This window comes from Pelecanus crispus, chromosome 4, assembly GCF_030463565.1.
Source record: "Pelecanus crispus isolate bPelCri1 chromosome 4, bPelCri1.pri, whole genome shotgun sequence".
Classification (NCBI taxonomy): Eukaryota; Metazoa; Chordata; class Aves; order Pelecaniformes; family Pelecanidae; genus Pelecanus; species Pelecanus crispus.
In genome coordinates this window covers 53,485,164-53,497,845 of record NC_134646.1, presented here as the reverse complement: position 1 = coordinate 53,497,845, position 12,682 = coordinate 53,485,164, and the positions used below count along the sequence as shown (strand labels likewise).

The 12,682-nt window shown below is 45.2% G+C and overlaps 1 protein-coding gene across 1 annotated transcript in view; it reads left to right on the top strand.

Annotated features, from left to right (window-relative positions):
- Positions 1 to 4,191: 4,191 nt before the first annotated feature.
- ZDHHC2 (zDHHC palmitoyltransferase 2) overlaps positions 4,192 to 12,682 on the top strand; it is a 30,519-nt gene continuing 22,028 nt past the window's right edge. Inside the window, exon 1 of the mRNA XM_075709111.1 lies at positions 4,192 to 4,360. Within this exon, the coding sequence (XP_075565226.1) occupies positions 4,192 to 4,360 (169 nt within the window). The remainder of the gene's footprint in view (positions 4,361 to 12,682) is intronic.

Genomic DNA, 12,682 nt, shown 5'->3' with positions numbered 1-12,682 from the left:
CATATATTAAACATCTTCCCTCACTTGAAATTTCCTTCTATTTTGCCACCATTACTTTATGAGATTGATTATCAGGAATTGTTCACCACATCTTAATAAAATACATTCAAGATGTCTGTGTAACTTCACTAGCCATGTACAAACCTTCTACTACTGTTTGCTCTAGATGGACGACTTGCACTGGAGTAGTGTTTAATTAGGACTGCATGCTCGGGTACCAAGGTGACTTCCTTCAGAAAGAGGCACTATTTCCACTCTCCGCTTCTGTATCTAAACGCAGCTGGAATCTACCTGTCAGCACATGTGGAAGGAGAGAGCGCCCGCTTTGTTAATGTCGTCTGATCGAGGACCTTGTCAAGTGGGATGACAAGGAGAAGGGGGGAAGCCAAACATCTATATGGAGGCACAAACCCAGCCGAACGAGACTCACAGAGACAACAGCAGGGAGCAGCCTTGGTGAACCAGACCAATTGGTAAGGGTATGTGCAGCGGGAGGATGCTTGTTTCAGCCAGATCAGCTGGATGAGGACCTTGTCAAAATGCAGTGAGCACCAAGCTGGACCAGGCAGCAAGTCAGGGACCGTGGAGCAGGTCAGAGGAGCTGGGATTGCGGGCAGGGGTGTCAGACAGCCAGGGAGGCTGTGCCAGTACTCGGGGATCTGCAACTGCGCGTGTGCTTGTGAACGTGGAGCGCGGGGGGTGTGCGTGCTTTCTCTAGCGAACCTCAGCCCTGGCAGCCGAAGGGGAGAAGGGGACTTTGCTGTTGGTACTTGTGTTTGTCCGGTACGTAGGTGCTGCTGAAGCTGCCGCTGGTTGAGCAGGAAAGCAGCAGCCACGTCCACCGGCCTGGGCTGGAGACGCCGGGTCCCTGGGCTGGGCTCCAGCGGCCAGGCGGGAGGATGCCCGGCCCCAGAGCTGCGGGTGCAGCCCCTTCTCGTAACATCCCGTCACGCTACCTAGGTCGCACAACCTGATACATAGAATAGTCAGACATGGTAATGTTAGAAATTTATTCCAGAAGAGACACTTTTTAAAAAAATCCACCAGCAATACTTTGCATATACCTTGCCTGAGGGGAAAAGCTGAGGGGTACCACTTAGGACAAGAACATTTTGTTTCGATTTGCCGAACACTCAAGCCTCCTCCTCAAACCCCAGCTACCCTCAGCCCAGCTCCTGACAGGAAGAAAAGCCAGTAAATTACCTTCGTTTCCTCTCTCTTCATCCTTGTGAACACTTCATATAAGCATCAATAAACTGTGCCCTAAACAACCTCTCTCATTGTAGAGAGAGGCTGCCCAAGAACAGTCATTTGGGAAATCTGTCCATGAATACCACCTAATGTTTTAGATTATCCCAGGATTTACTTTTGCCATAACGCAATGCTCCTTTGAATACACTCGCTCTTGAGTTGTTCTGCTGCTGGCTAAATTTTTTGCAGGTTGTACTGCAGAGGGGGGGAGGAGGAGGAGGAGGAGGAAAGGCACAGGAAAAAAGGTCTCTCACAACCCATCTGGAGAGTGATGAGAGTCATGGAGGGAAGAGAAAGGAACTGTGGGCACGAAGGAGAGCTAGAGAGCCCACATCCATGGGGAGAAGCCACGAGCGTGAGGGCAGGAGAGATGGATTCTCTACAGCTCTCTGACCAAAGGATGCTCCAAGGTAAGTGGGAGTATCAGTAAAGGCAAGCTTTTTTGTCCCAACTAAATTAAAGTGAAGTTTGCCTGTTTATTTCACGAAATGGGCTAATTTTGAACCAGAATGACCATGATTTTGGAGCTCCGGTAAAGAGTATGCTGTAATTAATGTAATTATTAGCAAACTAAATAAGAAAATTGTGATTATTGTGAAATCTGAGCAGTGAGAAGAGGGTTGTAGTGGCCATGGAAAAGTTAGAAAGCTGGACTACAGAAGCCCATTTCCATGAAGGGGTAATAAAAAGCCTCTGACCAGAAACTGTATGATATAATTTAAGGTCTTTGTAACACATCATCTTTTTATTCCCACATCTCTGGCAAACTGCCACCTCTCTATATACATAATTTTGTATAATAACTATTATTTCAAAGAGTCAATTACTATGTTAAAAAGTCTTCTCTACTGTTTACCATGTTTCCCTGGCATGTGTTGTTGTTAACAAGCCCCGTATCACATGCAAGATTTTAAAATGGTTTACCGGAGAAAGCTTTTCATAGCCCCCAAGTGCGACGCAAAAACAAATCCACCCTTACACATACAGGTCCCAGCTGCTGACTTCTCATGGTGCAGCCATGTGTCCCTGGAAACACACAACGCAGTAGGCGCGTGATCCTTTGTTCCTGAGAGAGGTCACCATCAGGTATTTCCAAATAAGTGCGAAAAGCCATCAAGTTAATTAAACTGCCTTCATTTCTTTTAACTTTTGCCAGTAAAGCATGGGGTATGCCTTCAAGCGGCGGCAGTGTTGTTCTTTATACTTTTAAAATCTGTTTTGAATAACAATGGATGCTTTGCATTAAACATACTAAAGTCAAATCCTTTAAATGTTCTATTAAAATGATGGCCTCAGTGATGACTTGCATAATTAATTACAGATAAAATAAAGCAGTTTTATTGTCTATGTCATGTTGCTTTTGGTCCCTTTCCTCTCGTTTTGTGAAATACAGTACGTAGGAATACCAACTCTAATTTTTCAGTACCGTTCACTGTATCTCTGCCTTTTTAATGTACAATACATGATTCCCCATTATGCAGAATCTTTTCTTAAGTTATTATATTCCAATCTTTCAATGGCATCATGTTCATTTCTCTTCTATAATAACTATAACATTGCGGAGATGGTTTCACTGAGCTATTCACAATGATATACGAGTCTTTTTCCTGAACAGGCAAAGATAATTTACCGCCATGGGATACGTAATATTCCTCTTGATACATCATTCTGTATTGCTCATTCAGCCGGTTCACCGTGGCTAACTGAAATTCCCCAGCCTAATCTTACAATAATGAGGGGCGCATGATTTTGCATTACATAAAAACCCTGCAGCCATACAGTCAACTTCTTTTTCTGCCTCTTCAATAAACATGCTAGCAACTCCGTCTCATACACTGGAACCTGGCAGCACACCTACTACTGCTTGTGTCGTATTTTCTCTATTTTTTTCCTCTCTCGCAGCCCGTTTCCTAATCAATGGCAGTTGTATGCCTTCCAGGTTGTGATCACTTAGCTTCATGCGTGGTCTCCCGTGTGAGACATTACACAAGCCTTTTTTCCCCCCAAGTCCAAACACATTTTCATCAAACAGCTCTTTCCTACCTACCGCACCGCCGGTGCTCTGAGGGACTCCGGCAGATTGCAGAAATCCTACGGGCCGTGCTCGGCATTTCTAATTGTGGAATGATAACTCAGCACCAATTTGGGTGCACATACCGCAACGCGGTCTGGGCTTACTATGACGTTTCACAAGGGTTTGATGACGACGGCCGTAAGGTAAAGCCTTTTCGGGAAGGAGTGAGTCAGCACACCCCTACGCCACCTTCCCTTGGCCGAGCATCCACCAAGAGCAGCGCCGGCCACCGTGGCCACCGCGGCCACCGCGGCCACCCACAGCCTCTTGCTCGCTGCGACGCCGCAGCCTACGCCGCTTGTGCGTTCTAAGTTCCTCTGAACCATTGTTCGCAAATGAGGCAGCCCTTTTCCTCACAGAGTGTTTTGAACTCTTTCCAAGGGCGGCTGAGTGTCGCCACCCGTTTCAGGGGTGGGAAAGCCGGGGGAAGCTGGGCCGCGCACCGGGCGTCCGGCGGCGGGAGGCGTCATCAGCGCCCTCAGCCACGTAACACCCACAGGCTCCTGCACGTGCCGGGTGCCCGAGAAACGTAACTCATTTCGTGAGGAGCTGAGCTGCCCCGGGGCCCGGCCCCAAACTTTAAGGGCGAGCTTCCCGTAAGCGCCCCTTCCCCACCAAGCCCGGGGCGGCCGGAACCAGCTGGGCCCCGCGGGGAGGCCGCGGCCTCGGGGGCGGCTCTCCCCGCCGCCGCCCTGCCCCTGCCCTGCCCTGCCCTGCCCTGCCCTGCCCTGCCCGGGGGGAGCGGCGGGCGGGCGGTGGGAGGAGCGGCCCTGCCGGAGAGCCCTGTCAGCGCGGGAGGGAGGGACCGGGGCGGGCTCCGGCGGGGTGCGTGGCCGGGGCCCGGGCCCCCGGAGCGAGCGGCCGGGATGCGGTGCGGGAAGATGGCGGCAGCGCCGCCGCCGCCAGCCGGGGCGGCGGGCGCTTGGGGCGGCGTGCGGCGGCGCTGCCAGCGGCTGCTCTACTGGGTGCCGGTGCTCTTCATCTCCAGCATCCTCTGCTGGTCCTACTACGCCTATGTCGCCCAGCTCTGCCTGCGTGAGTGCCGCCGCGGCGGGCGGCGGGCGCCCACCGGCTCCCGCGGGACGGGGGTGGGCGGCGGCGGGGAGCGCAGCCGGGACGGGGCGGGGGGCGGCGGCCTTGGCTGTTGTTTGCCGGCGCCGGGGCCGCCCCTGGCCGCCGCCGCCACGCCCGCGGGCCGGGCGGGGGCTCAGGCGGGGGCCGGGGCCGGGGCATGCGGCCGGCGACGGGCTGGGCTGGGCGGGCTGGAGACTGGCGGAGCCACCCGACCCCCCCGCAGCCGCGTTCCCCCCAGACGGCCGGGGTCGCGCTGGGCCTCCGCGCTGCCTTGTGGCCCCCCGCCCCGGCGGGCTTGGTCCCGCGTCGAGCCCGCTTCCACGCCAGGAGGGAGCCGGTCGCTCGGGGCGTTTCACGGGTGCGAGTTTTCCTCCGTGGCGGGCATAGCGTGCGGCACCCCACGCCTGGACGTGGCACCTGGAGGCTCCCTGCGCGGACGGCGTCAGCAAAGTTAGCGCTCCCTTTGTTTCCCTCCCATTGCGTGGTGGCCCACACACATATGTGTCTACGTACATATATATATATATATATATAAAACCAGGGTTTTCTGTCAGCTAACGTGATAGCAGGAGCAGGTAGCAGAAACATCTCCCCGTGCCACTCTTCAGTTATCTAGAAAATGCCGGGCTGTCGCAAGTTCTTGGTCCGCCCCTGGCATCGGCAGCCTTGCAATTCATTGAGAAGTCATCCTGACTGTGCACCTTGGCTCTTCCTTAGCGTCAGGCAAAGAATTAATCACTTACTGGCGACTGGCTGTCATCTGAGTATCTGCGTGAATTTGAGCGGTGGAGCCAGAAGGATCTATTAAATGGCCAGCTCGCTAGGCTCCCTTGAATTAATTTTGGGTTCTGTTGCGGTGTATCTTGTAGAAAACAACTTAATCTTTGAATTTTAGAGGCTAATGCACGGCGTACTGATGTTTTGTGAACAGTATTATAATAACGGCACAAAGGAATACAAATTAGCTGTTGGCCCCTCTTTCCCCTCTACTGTAGGTGACGTTCATAGTGACCATTGGTCATTTAGCCTCTGTTTAAGGAACAGTGGTGAGGGGAAAATACCCGACTCAAGCTGAGTGCATTTATATGGCTGTATAACTTTGCCAGACTTCAGCTGTTCATGTTGAAAATCTCAGCAGTCTGGTACCTAATTTTGGATTTTTTTTTTTTTTTTTTTTTTTTTTTAACAGAAGACTGCTAAAATTTGTGTCCTACAGATGCTTGGCTGAGCAGTTGAGACATTGAGCAAAAAATGATTGCCAGGCCTAGCACCTCTGTTTTGGAGGGAGGTGTCAAGGCTGGATGTGCTTCCTGTATTGGAGGTGGACTTTTTACATCTTTTTTTCACTAACAGCCTTCAAATCTGTTAGTTTTAAATGCTGCTCTTCAACTAGAAATTGGGACTTGAGTTGCCGTGCCCTCACAAGAGGAGGACTCAAGTGTCTGCCTCTAGTGCAAGGAAGCGAATTGTCTGGAAGGTTGTCAGAGAAGTTGACTGAGCGAGCCTGCAAAGGGGAGCCGTAAGCTGTCGTGAGGAGGGCAAGGATGTTTCGGGGGAAGTGACCCTGTAGTTAACATCTGTCCTAATGTCCACAGCCCCGTGATGCTTACACAGTACAGCAGGCTTGAGTCGGGCACTAATGTTTGAGTGATCTACTGTATTTTCTTCTTCTGTGTAACGCTACATAACAGAGGAGGACTGGGTTTTAGCTTACCTGAAAGCGGCTACCTCTTAAGGAAACGGCAGGCTTGAAACTTGCTTTGAACTATAAACTATGGTACCATAATTTCTTGAGAACCACTCAAGGCAAAAGGCCTGTGATGGGAGGGGAGAAAGAGGGAATCCTGGGGCTCTGCTAAAACATCTTTTACTGAATTCATTTCTATGGACAAAGGGGGTTTTGGGTTTTTTTTTTTGTTGTTCGTTTGTTTCCCCTACCACCACTCCCCTTTCCCCATTCTGCCTGGCTCATCAGTTTTTTAATTCGGCATAGTAGTTGTCCACGACTTCCACTAATTCCATCTTTTATCTAGATCTGGATGTTTTCTCTAGTTTTTGGCATATTAAGATAAAATAAACTCGCGTCTTGTCTTACTAATGAGTATTTAGTGTAAACAACAGAAGGAATAGCTAACAACTCAGAACGAAAGCCAACGGCAGGAATAGGCTGTAAGCATTTCAGCGCTTTGAAGCCAGACTGTCTGCTCAGTGCATCTTCTATTCCTGCAGCACTGACTGCTAAAGAGGACATATATAGCTGCTTATTTTATTGCAGCTTACTGTCATTGATGCTGACGACAACGTACAGGGAACAATGTTAACCATTGTGCAGTAGGACTTAGCAAGGTCTTGGTACATTTCTAAGTGGTTTATTTGAGCTTTTAGTAATGAGAAAGTGTTTCACATGTAGTATTTTGAATGTTTTTTGTAATTTCAACTGAGTGTTGTAGGAGGGACGTTACTTTTTTTTTAAAAAAAGAAAGAAAAAGTCTACTAAGGTGATCCCTTTCATCCCTAAAGCTGAATAGTTACAGTATTGAGTAGCATTTTAGAAAAAAAAAAAAAAAAGGGGGGGGTTTGGAAACAGAACAAGGAATCCACAACTTTTAGCTGTAGTATTACCACATCTAGAGTTCTATCTGGTTTATTAATGGATTCAGTTAAGTGCATGTGCTGCTTTAACCTTTAAGGGAAAGGAGAAAGGTATTGAACACTAGCAAATGGTTATCTTCTTCCTGCTGGTTATAGAATACTGGAATTAAATGTGTAAGTGAATTGGTTTTAAAACAGCTGACTAAAAATTACTTCTCTCTAATCCAGTTCCATTCTCTTGATTTTGCCAGTATTGTCATCTCACAACTGGCAGTAGTAGTTTCCTTTTCCCCCAGAATAACTTCCTTTGTGTTTAAAATTAACAGGCCTTTAAGTATTCCTTTCCTTAAAAAAAATTGAGTATGTTTATGAAAACCCGAGGGTTACAGATTGATTGTTCTTCCTCTAAAAAAGGCGAGGAAATACAGGCAATGTACAATGAGTGCATGGAACTTGGATAGCTGAAGCTACTGAAATTTCAACCTAGGATATATGGAACATCAGCAGCATGAAGTGCAAAAGGAATTCTTTCTCCTGGCCCCTGCATCCTTGTGTCTTGTACTCTGAAAATACATATTAGATTCAGTAAACTCTGCATATGAAAGAAAATAATTTTTCTTATGTCTTCCTTCTTATATGTATCTCTAATCCAGGTTAGCAGAAATATAAGGGACTTTTAGTAGTTATCTACTTCATGCTTTGGGTAAGGCAGAACTAGTAGTTATTTGCACTGTTTCTGACAGTTGTTTGTTGGATATGTTCTTGGCAAACTTGCATGTTGAGATCAGTTTTGGGTTTTGTTTTGTTTGTTTTCCTGCCAGTTTATGATTTGGAGTTGCATGTAAGGAGGAAAATGTGAAAATTTGACAGTGCTGTGAGAGACGTTTTTGGTGAAAATACCAACTGTGCTGATGAAAGGATTATCCAGTAAATACAGACTGGTTGTGTATGTTCAGTTTTGATCCATTTTTACATGTCACTGATTTTAATTCTAAGGATAATGCACTTGCTCAGGGAATCCTGTCTGAAAATGCAGCTTGAATTTGTAATTTGAAAAAGGAAAGTAGATTTGCTGTGAAACATAGAAATGAGCAATAAGCATTTCCTGACTACTTGAGTGAGGGGAAAGGGAGGAAATACTCCCACCTGGTGAGTGATTTGCCTGATTTGGAAAAGAAAAGTGACTTGAGCACAGTTGCAGACGGGGACAAGGCAACATTCGCAACACAGTCAGGAGAGCTCACAGGCCACATCTTTGTTATTTGAGTAGAATATGTGACTGGGATCTGTCCGCTGCTAGCTGCAGTACGGAACGGAAAAACGTGGAATGACATCCAGTTGCTAAAGATGTTAAAGATGGTGAAAGATTTTTGCTGGAGGATCAGACTGATTAGTGCTGAATTGAAGTTTTTGACTCCGTAACATCAGTGGAATGGAATTATAGCAGGATAAGCAGCTGCTTAATTCATCACAGTTTAGAGGCAGAATTAATACGTGCCCTGTAGGCATGGCACAGTGTCATCAGGGGATCAGAAGCTGCAGAAAATACGGAGATAGAAGCCAATAGGGAGGGGAAGAAGAAAAAAAAAAAAAGGGAGGCCCAAGATTTGGTGAGCTGGATTTGAGCTCTTTGCTCAGTATGTTCTCCAAATGAATCAAAGGATTTGTGGTACTTGCTGCTCATGTCTTGTAATCATCTACAGCTTACATTTGGCTGTAGAAATACTGTTCCATTGTAACGTTGCAGTTGGCTATTGTCAATACCAGTTAAATACCTGTCTGTACATTGGCTGCTAAGGTAGCAAAGGATTTTGGTCAAAGCAAATTTGTATTGTTACAGTGTGTTTTGCAAACACCACATTTTTTCCTCTTCTGAAATCCCTGGTTACTTTCAGAAAAGTTTCCAGACTGGCAGCTGAAGTAAAATTGGCTTCTGAATTTCAGCCAGCAGAACTCCTGGGCGTTTCTCAAATTTCATTTGATTTCTTTCTCAGTCTTTCAAAGACAGCTGCCATTCTCCACTTCTGAAACTGAACTGGAGTTTGTGTTTAAGAATGACTGCTTATCTTTCCGTGTAGTGCCTGGTGTACTACCTATAGGTTTTGTGCCTTGAAATCTAAACCATAGCTTTAAGTTGAAAACATAAGGTCAATGGTGAAGATATAATTAGTAGATAAGATTGTGTTTTCAGTTAAAGTTTTAACACTGCTTGGTATATAACAGCTTGAATAGACGTTCTTGTCAGGGTGTACTCTTTGTTTGCTAAAGAGGATCCGGTCATACAGCTTCTCCAGAAGTAGTCTTCACTCTTCAGTTAGTCCTTGTGACTTGCAAAGTAAATGGCAAGTTTGTAAAGAAGGAAGATTAGATCAATTCTTACGCATACTCAATTCAAAAGCAGTGGTTTTGCGACCTTACCTAAAAAGGTACCAAATAGCAGCTTGCTGCTGGGTAGGTGGGCGGTGATGTAGTTTGATGGGCACAGGGTCAAAAGGAATTTACCGAAACATTCACAGACACCGTCAAATCCAGATGTATGGGTTATTGATGACTACTTACGCCAACCTTAAATCGCCCAGAAATATTTCTGTTACTTTTGTCCTGAAGTGAAGCACTGGTGGCAAAGTCTCCGCCTTGTCACTCTGACTCAATGCAAATCACTGCTCTCTCTAGCAAAGAGGTAGTCTTTATTGAAAGCAATGATTTTTTTTTCTAAAGGACTATTGCAGACAAGGATAGAACACTTGTCACAACTATAAAACACTTTTATGTGTACAGAGAGCTGAGTTAAACTGCATCTATAGATCATTGGTTTACAGCTTCAGATATGCTATAAAGATAAAATATGTACTTAGTTTTGTGAGTCAGATCCAAGATGTTACACTGTATGAAAGTTTGAGAGAAATGGCTATTCGCAGATGTGGCTGCAGAGTCTCTGAATCAGATGTATGTTATTTTCCCATTCCAAGGTTTTAAATGTTTAAAAAATGTACATAAAATATTCAAGCAAGATTTTGTATATCCACTTCCATCAAAGCTTTAGAGAATTAATTGCTTTTTCCAGTCTCTTTTCTTTAAATCTAACCATTACGTTTAGTTCAGGAACTTTGATTTTGGGTTTAGAAGTCAAGCAAAATTTAATGTTAGAAAACCAGTGCAAATTTTTTACAGTAAATTTAACTTCCAAAATCTTTTGGGTTTTGTGGTAGCAATGTGTCTTGCCATGTCTCTAGCTACATCAAGACAGATACCTACTTAATTTTTCCACGGGTGAGTGAGAATAAAGATTTCTAGAGAAAATGAGCTGTAGTTCAAGAAATGGGAAATCCATTTCTATCACTGAATTAAGGTCTGACCCAGTGCAAGGTGCCTAGCAATGTGGCTTCTCTTCTCAGCAAACTAACTTGGGGATGGAGTTGTAGCAGGCAGTTTAGAGATACTGTGGTGCCTCTTTGCTTGCCAAGGCAGCGTTCCTCATGCCGCATGGCTTTCTCCCAGTGGGGAAGACTACCAGCAAGGGTGGGATGAATTCCCCAGGCTTCTCTGGGTGTCCTTTCCATCCTGGACTTTTTTCCTACCTTTCGTAACACAACTTTCTGTCCTCAGTTGCTGTTGGTTTTTGCAAGCACAGGCTGTTTAGCAGCATTGACTACTGAATGTGCTGTTCCTGTTTCTGGCTGCCTGTGGCTCAGGGCAGGCAGGGGACGATGTTTCCGGCTCAGGAAATTGGCATCTACGTTGGCCGAAGTCCTCCGTATGTCCCAGCCTGATCTCTAACTCTGATGAGCACCGTCTGCAAGCTGCCTGATGAAACAGAGAGGCTCTAATTATGTGATAGTCTGCTAGTACTGAACTGTAAATGGCATCCTGACGCTTTAGCGGTGGAAGGCTGATTCTTAATGAAATTGGCCCCTGCAGTATCTCAGGCAAACAGAGCTGTAACTTTTTAATGACTTCTTGAAGACAGGTTTTGGAATTATCTCTGTCTCTCAATAGGCGGGAGTATCATTCCATTCCTCTCTCAAAGGGTTTTACCCTGTTTTCTCACAGATTGTAGGAACTGCTTAACAGTTGGGATTGGTGCGCCCTTGGTATTTATTTTAGTCATTGTAGACATAAATGGTTTTTACCCATATTATTTGTATGCTGTTTAACTACCACTAAGTGAATTTGCAGCATTTAAGCTGATATTTATTAATGACAGCAGCACAGTCTGACCTACTTTTCTGTGCACTGCCAGCAGTGAATATAAGCCCTTGGAAGAGAAATGAGAAAATTGCCAGAAAGACTGGTATAAATGATTCACAGAAGACTATATGATCAAATACTGTTGAATAATATAGCAAAGCTATATCACTGAATCTACTGAAAAATATAAAACTTGGTTTAAATAAATGTATCACATGTCCTGTTCAGAAGGTGGGGAAAATAGCAAATGTTTCTTTGATCAAATCCAAAAGTTGAGGGGTGTTTTGTGTTGGAAAATGATTTTCTATGGCCTTAAGTAGTGTGATTTTAGAATTATAAGCATCTTGTTGTTACTCTAAGAAGTCTTTGTATCTTGGTTATTCTACAAATAGAGAAAGTTTAATTTTTAAGAGAAATTTAAGAGAGAGTTTGATTTATAAGGGCTTTTTTTGGTTTGTTGTCCTCCTGTTGTGTTCCCCCCGGTCAATTCTGCCACATTTGTGCAAAAAAATCCCTGACCAAACCAAACCAAAAAAACGCCTCTATTTTCCTCCCTAGTCCTGTGGTATTGCAGATGCCTGTCCATTACTTTCCCACATGTTATACCTCCTTCAGGGAGCCTTCGTCAAGGGTGATTTAAAAAGGCATAAGCAGAAGGAGTAGTACTTCACTTTGTGAAAAACTGCAGGTTATTGGATATTTTGCATATTTCTCTGTGTCACCGTCTGAGGGGATGTTTGTTAAGCAGCACAGCCAGTCTCCTCATAAACATCAGTTGCATTAAGTGTGGAGAAAAAAAGATTGCAAGATTGAAGATACTGGCATCTCTCTTCAGCCTTGCCTCTTCTACTTCGGTCTGTTACAGTGGTTGCAACTCAGGAGCGTATGAAATAACTCTTGAGTTATACTCGGGTGGTAAAAAAGATTAAAAAGACAAGATGTAGCAAAAAAACCTGGTTCTCACTCTGCTGGAATTAACTGGACATTTTGGGGCACTTATGTTTTAGCCTTCATGGCCTGCAGCTTCTGACTGTCAGGAACATTTGGCTTCCAAGCTAGATACTGCAAAAGCTGAAAAGATTGTCCACCAAGGAGGTGCAGGTTGTGAAGAGTGCATTTCATCCTGGAGATGGACAGAAATTTTGAAAAGCTGTAGGCTTACAGTCAGGTAGAAATTATTAAATTTGGATTTATTGATTGTATGGATCCTTTAGTTATAGACATGTGGAATAGTTAAAGGTCTCAAACACATTAATTAATACATTTTATCCAAGGTTAAGGGTGGAAAAAAGATCACAACTGCTTTCACAGCAATGTTCTGTGCCATTCCCTTGTTAGGAGAGAAGAATACCACAAATCATTGTGAAAGGTTGGTTAAGTAGATTTTAGTTTGAAACTGGTGATTCTGCAATGTATGCTTGGCTATGGCTTTTTAGTTAGCAGAGAGTAGTTATTCCAGGAAGACTGGCAAAATTTCTGCACACCTTGCTGGCCATACCAACT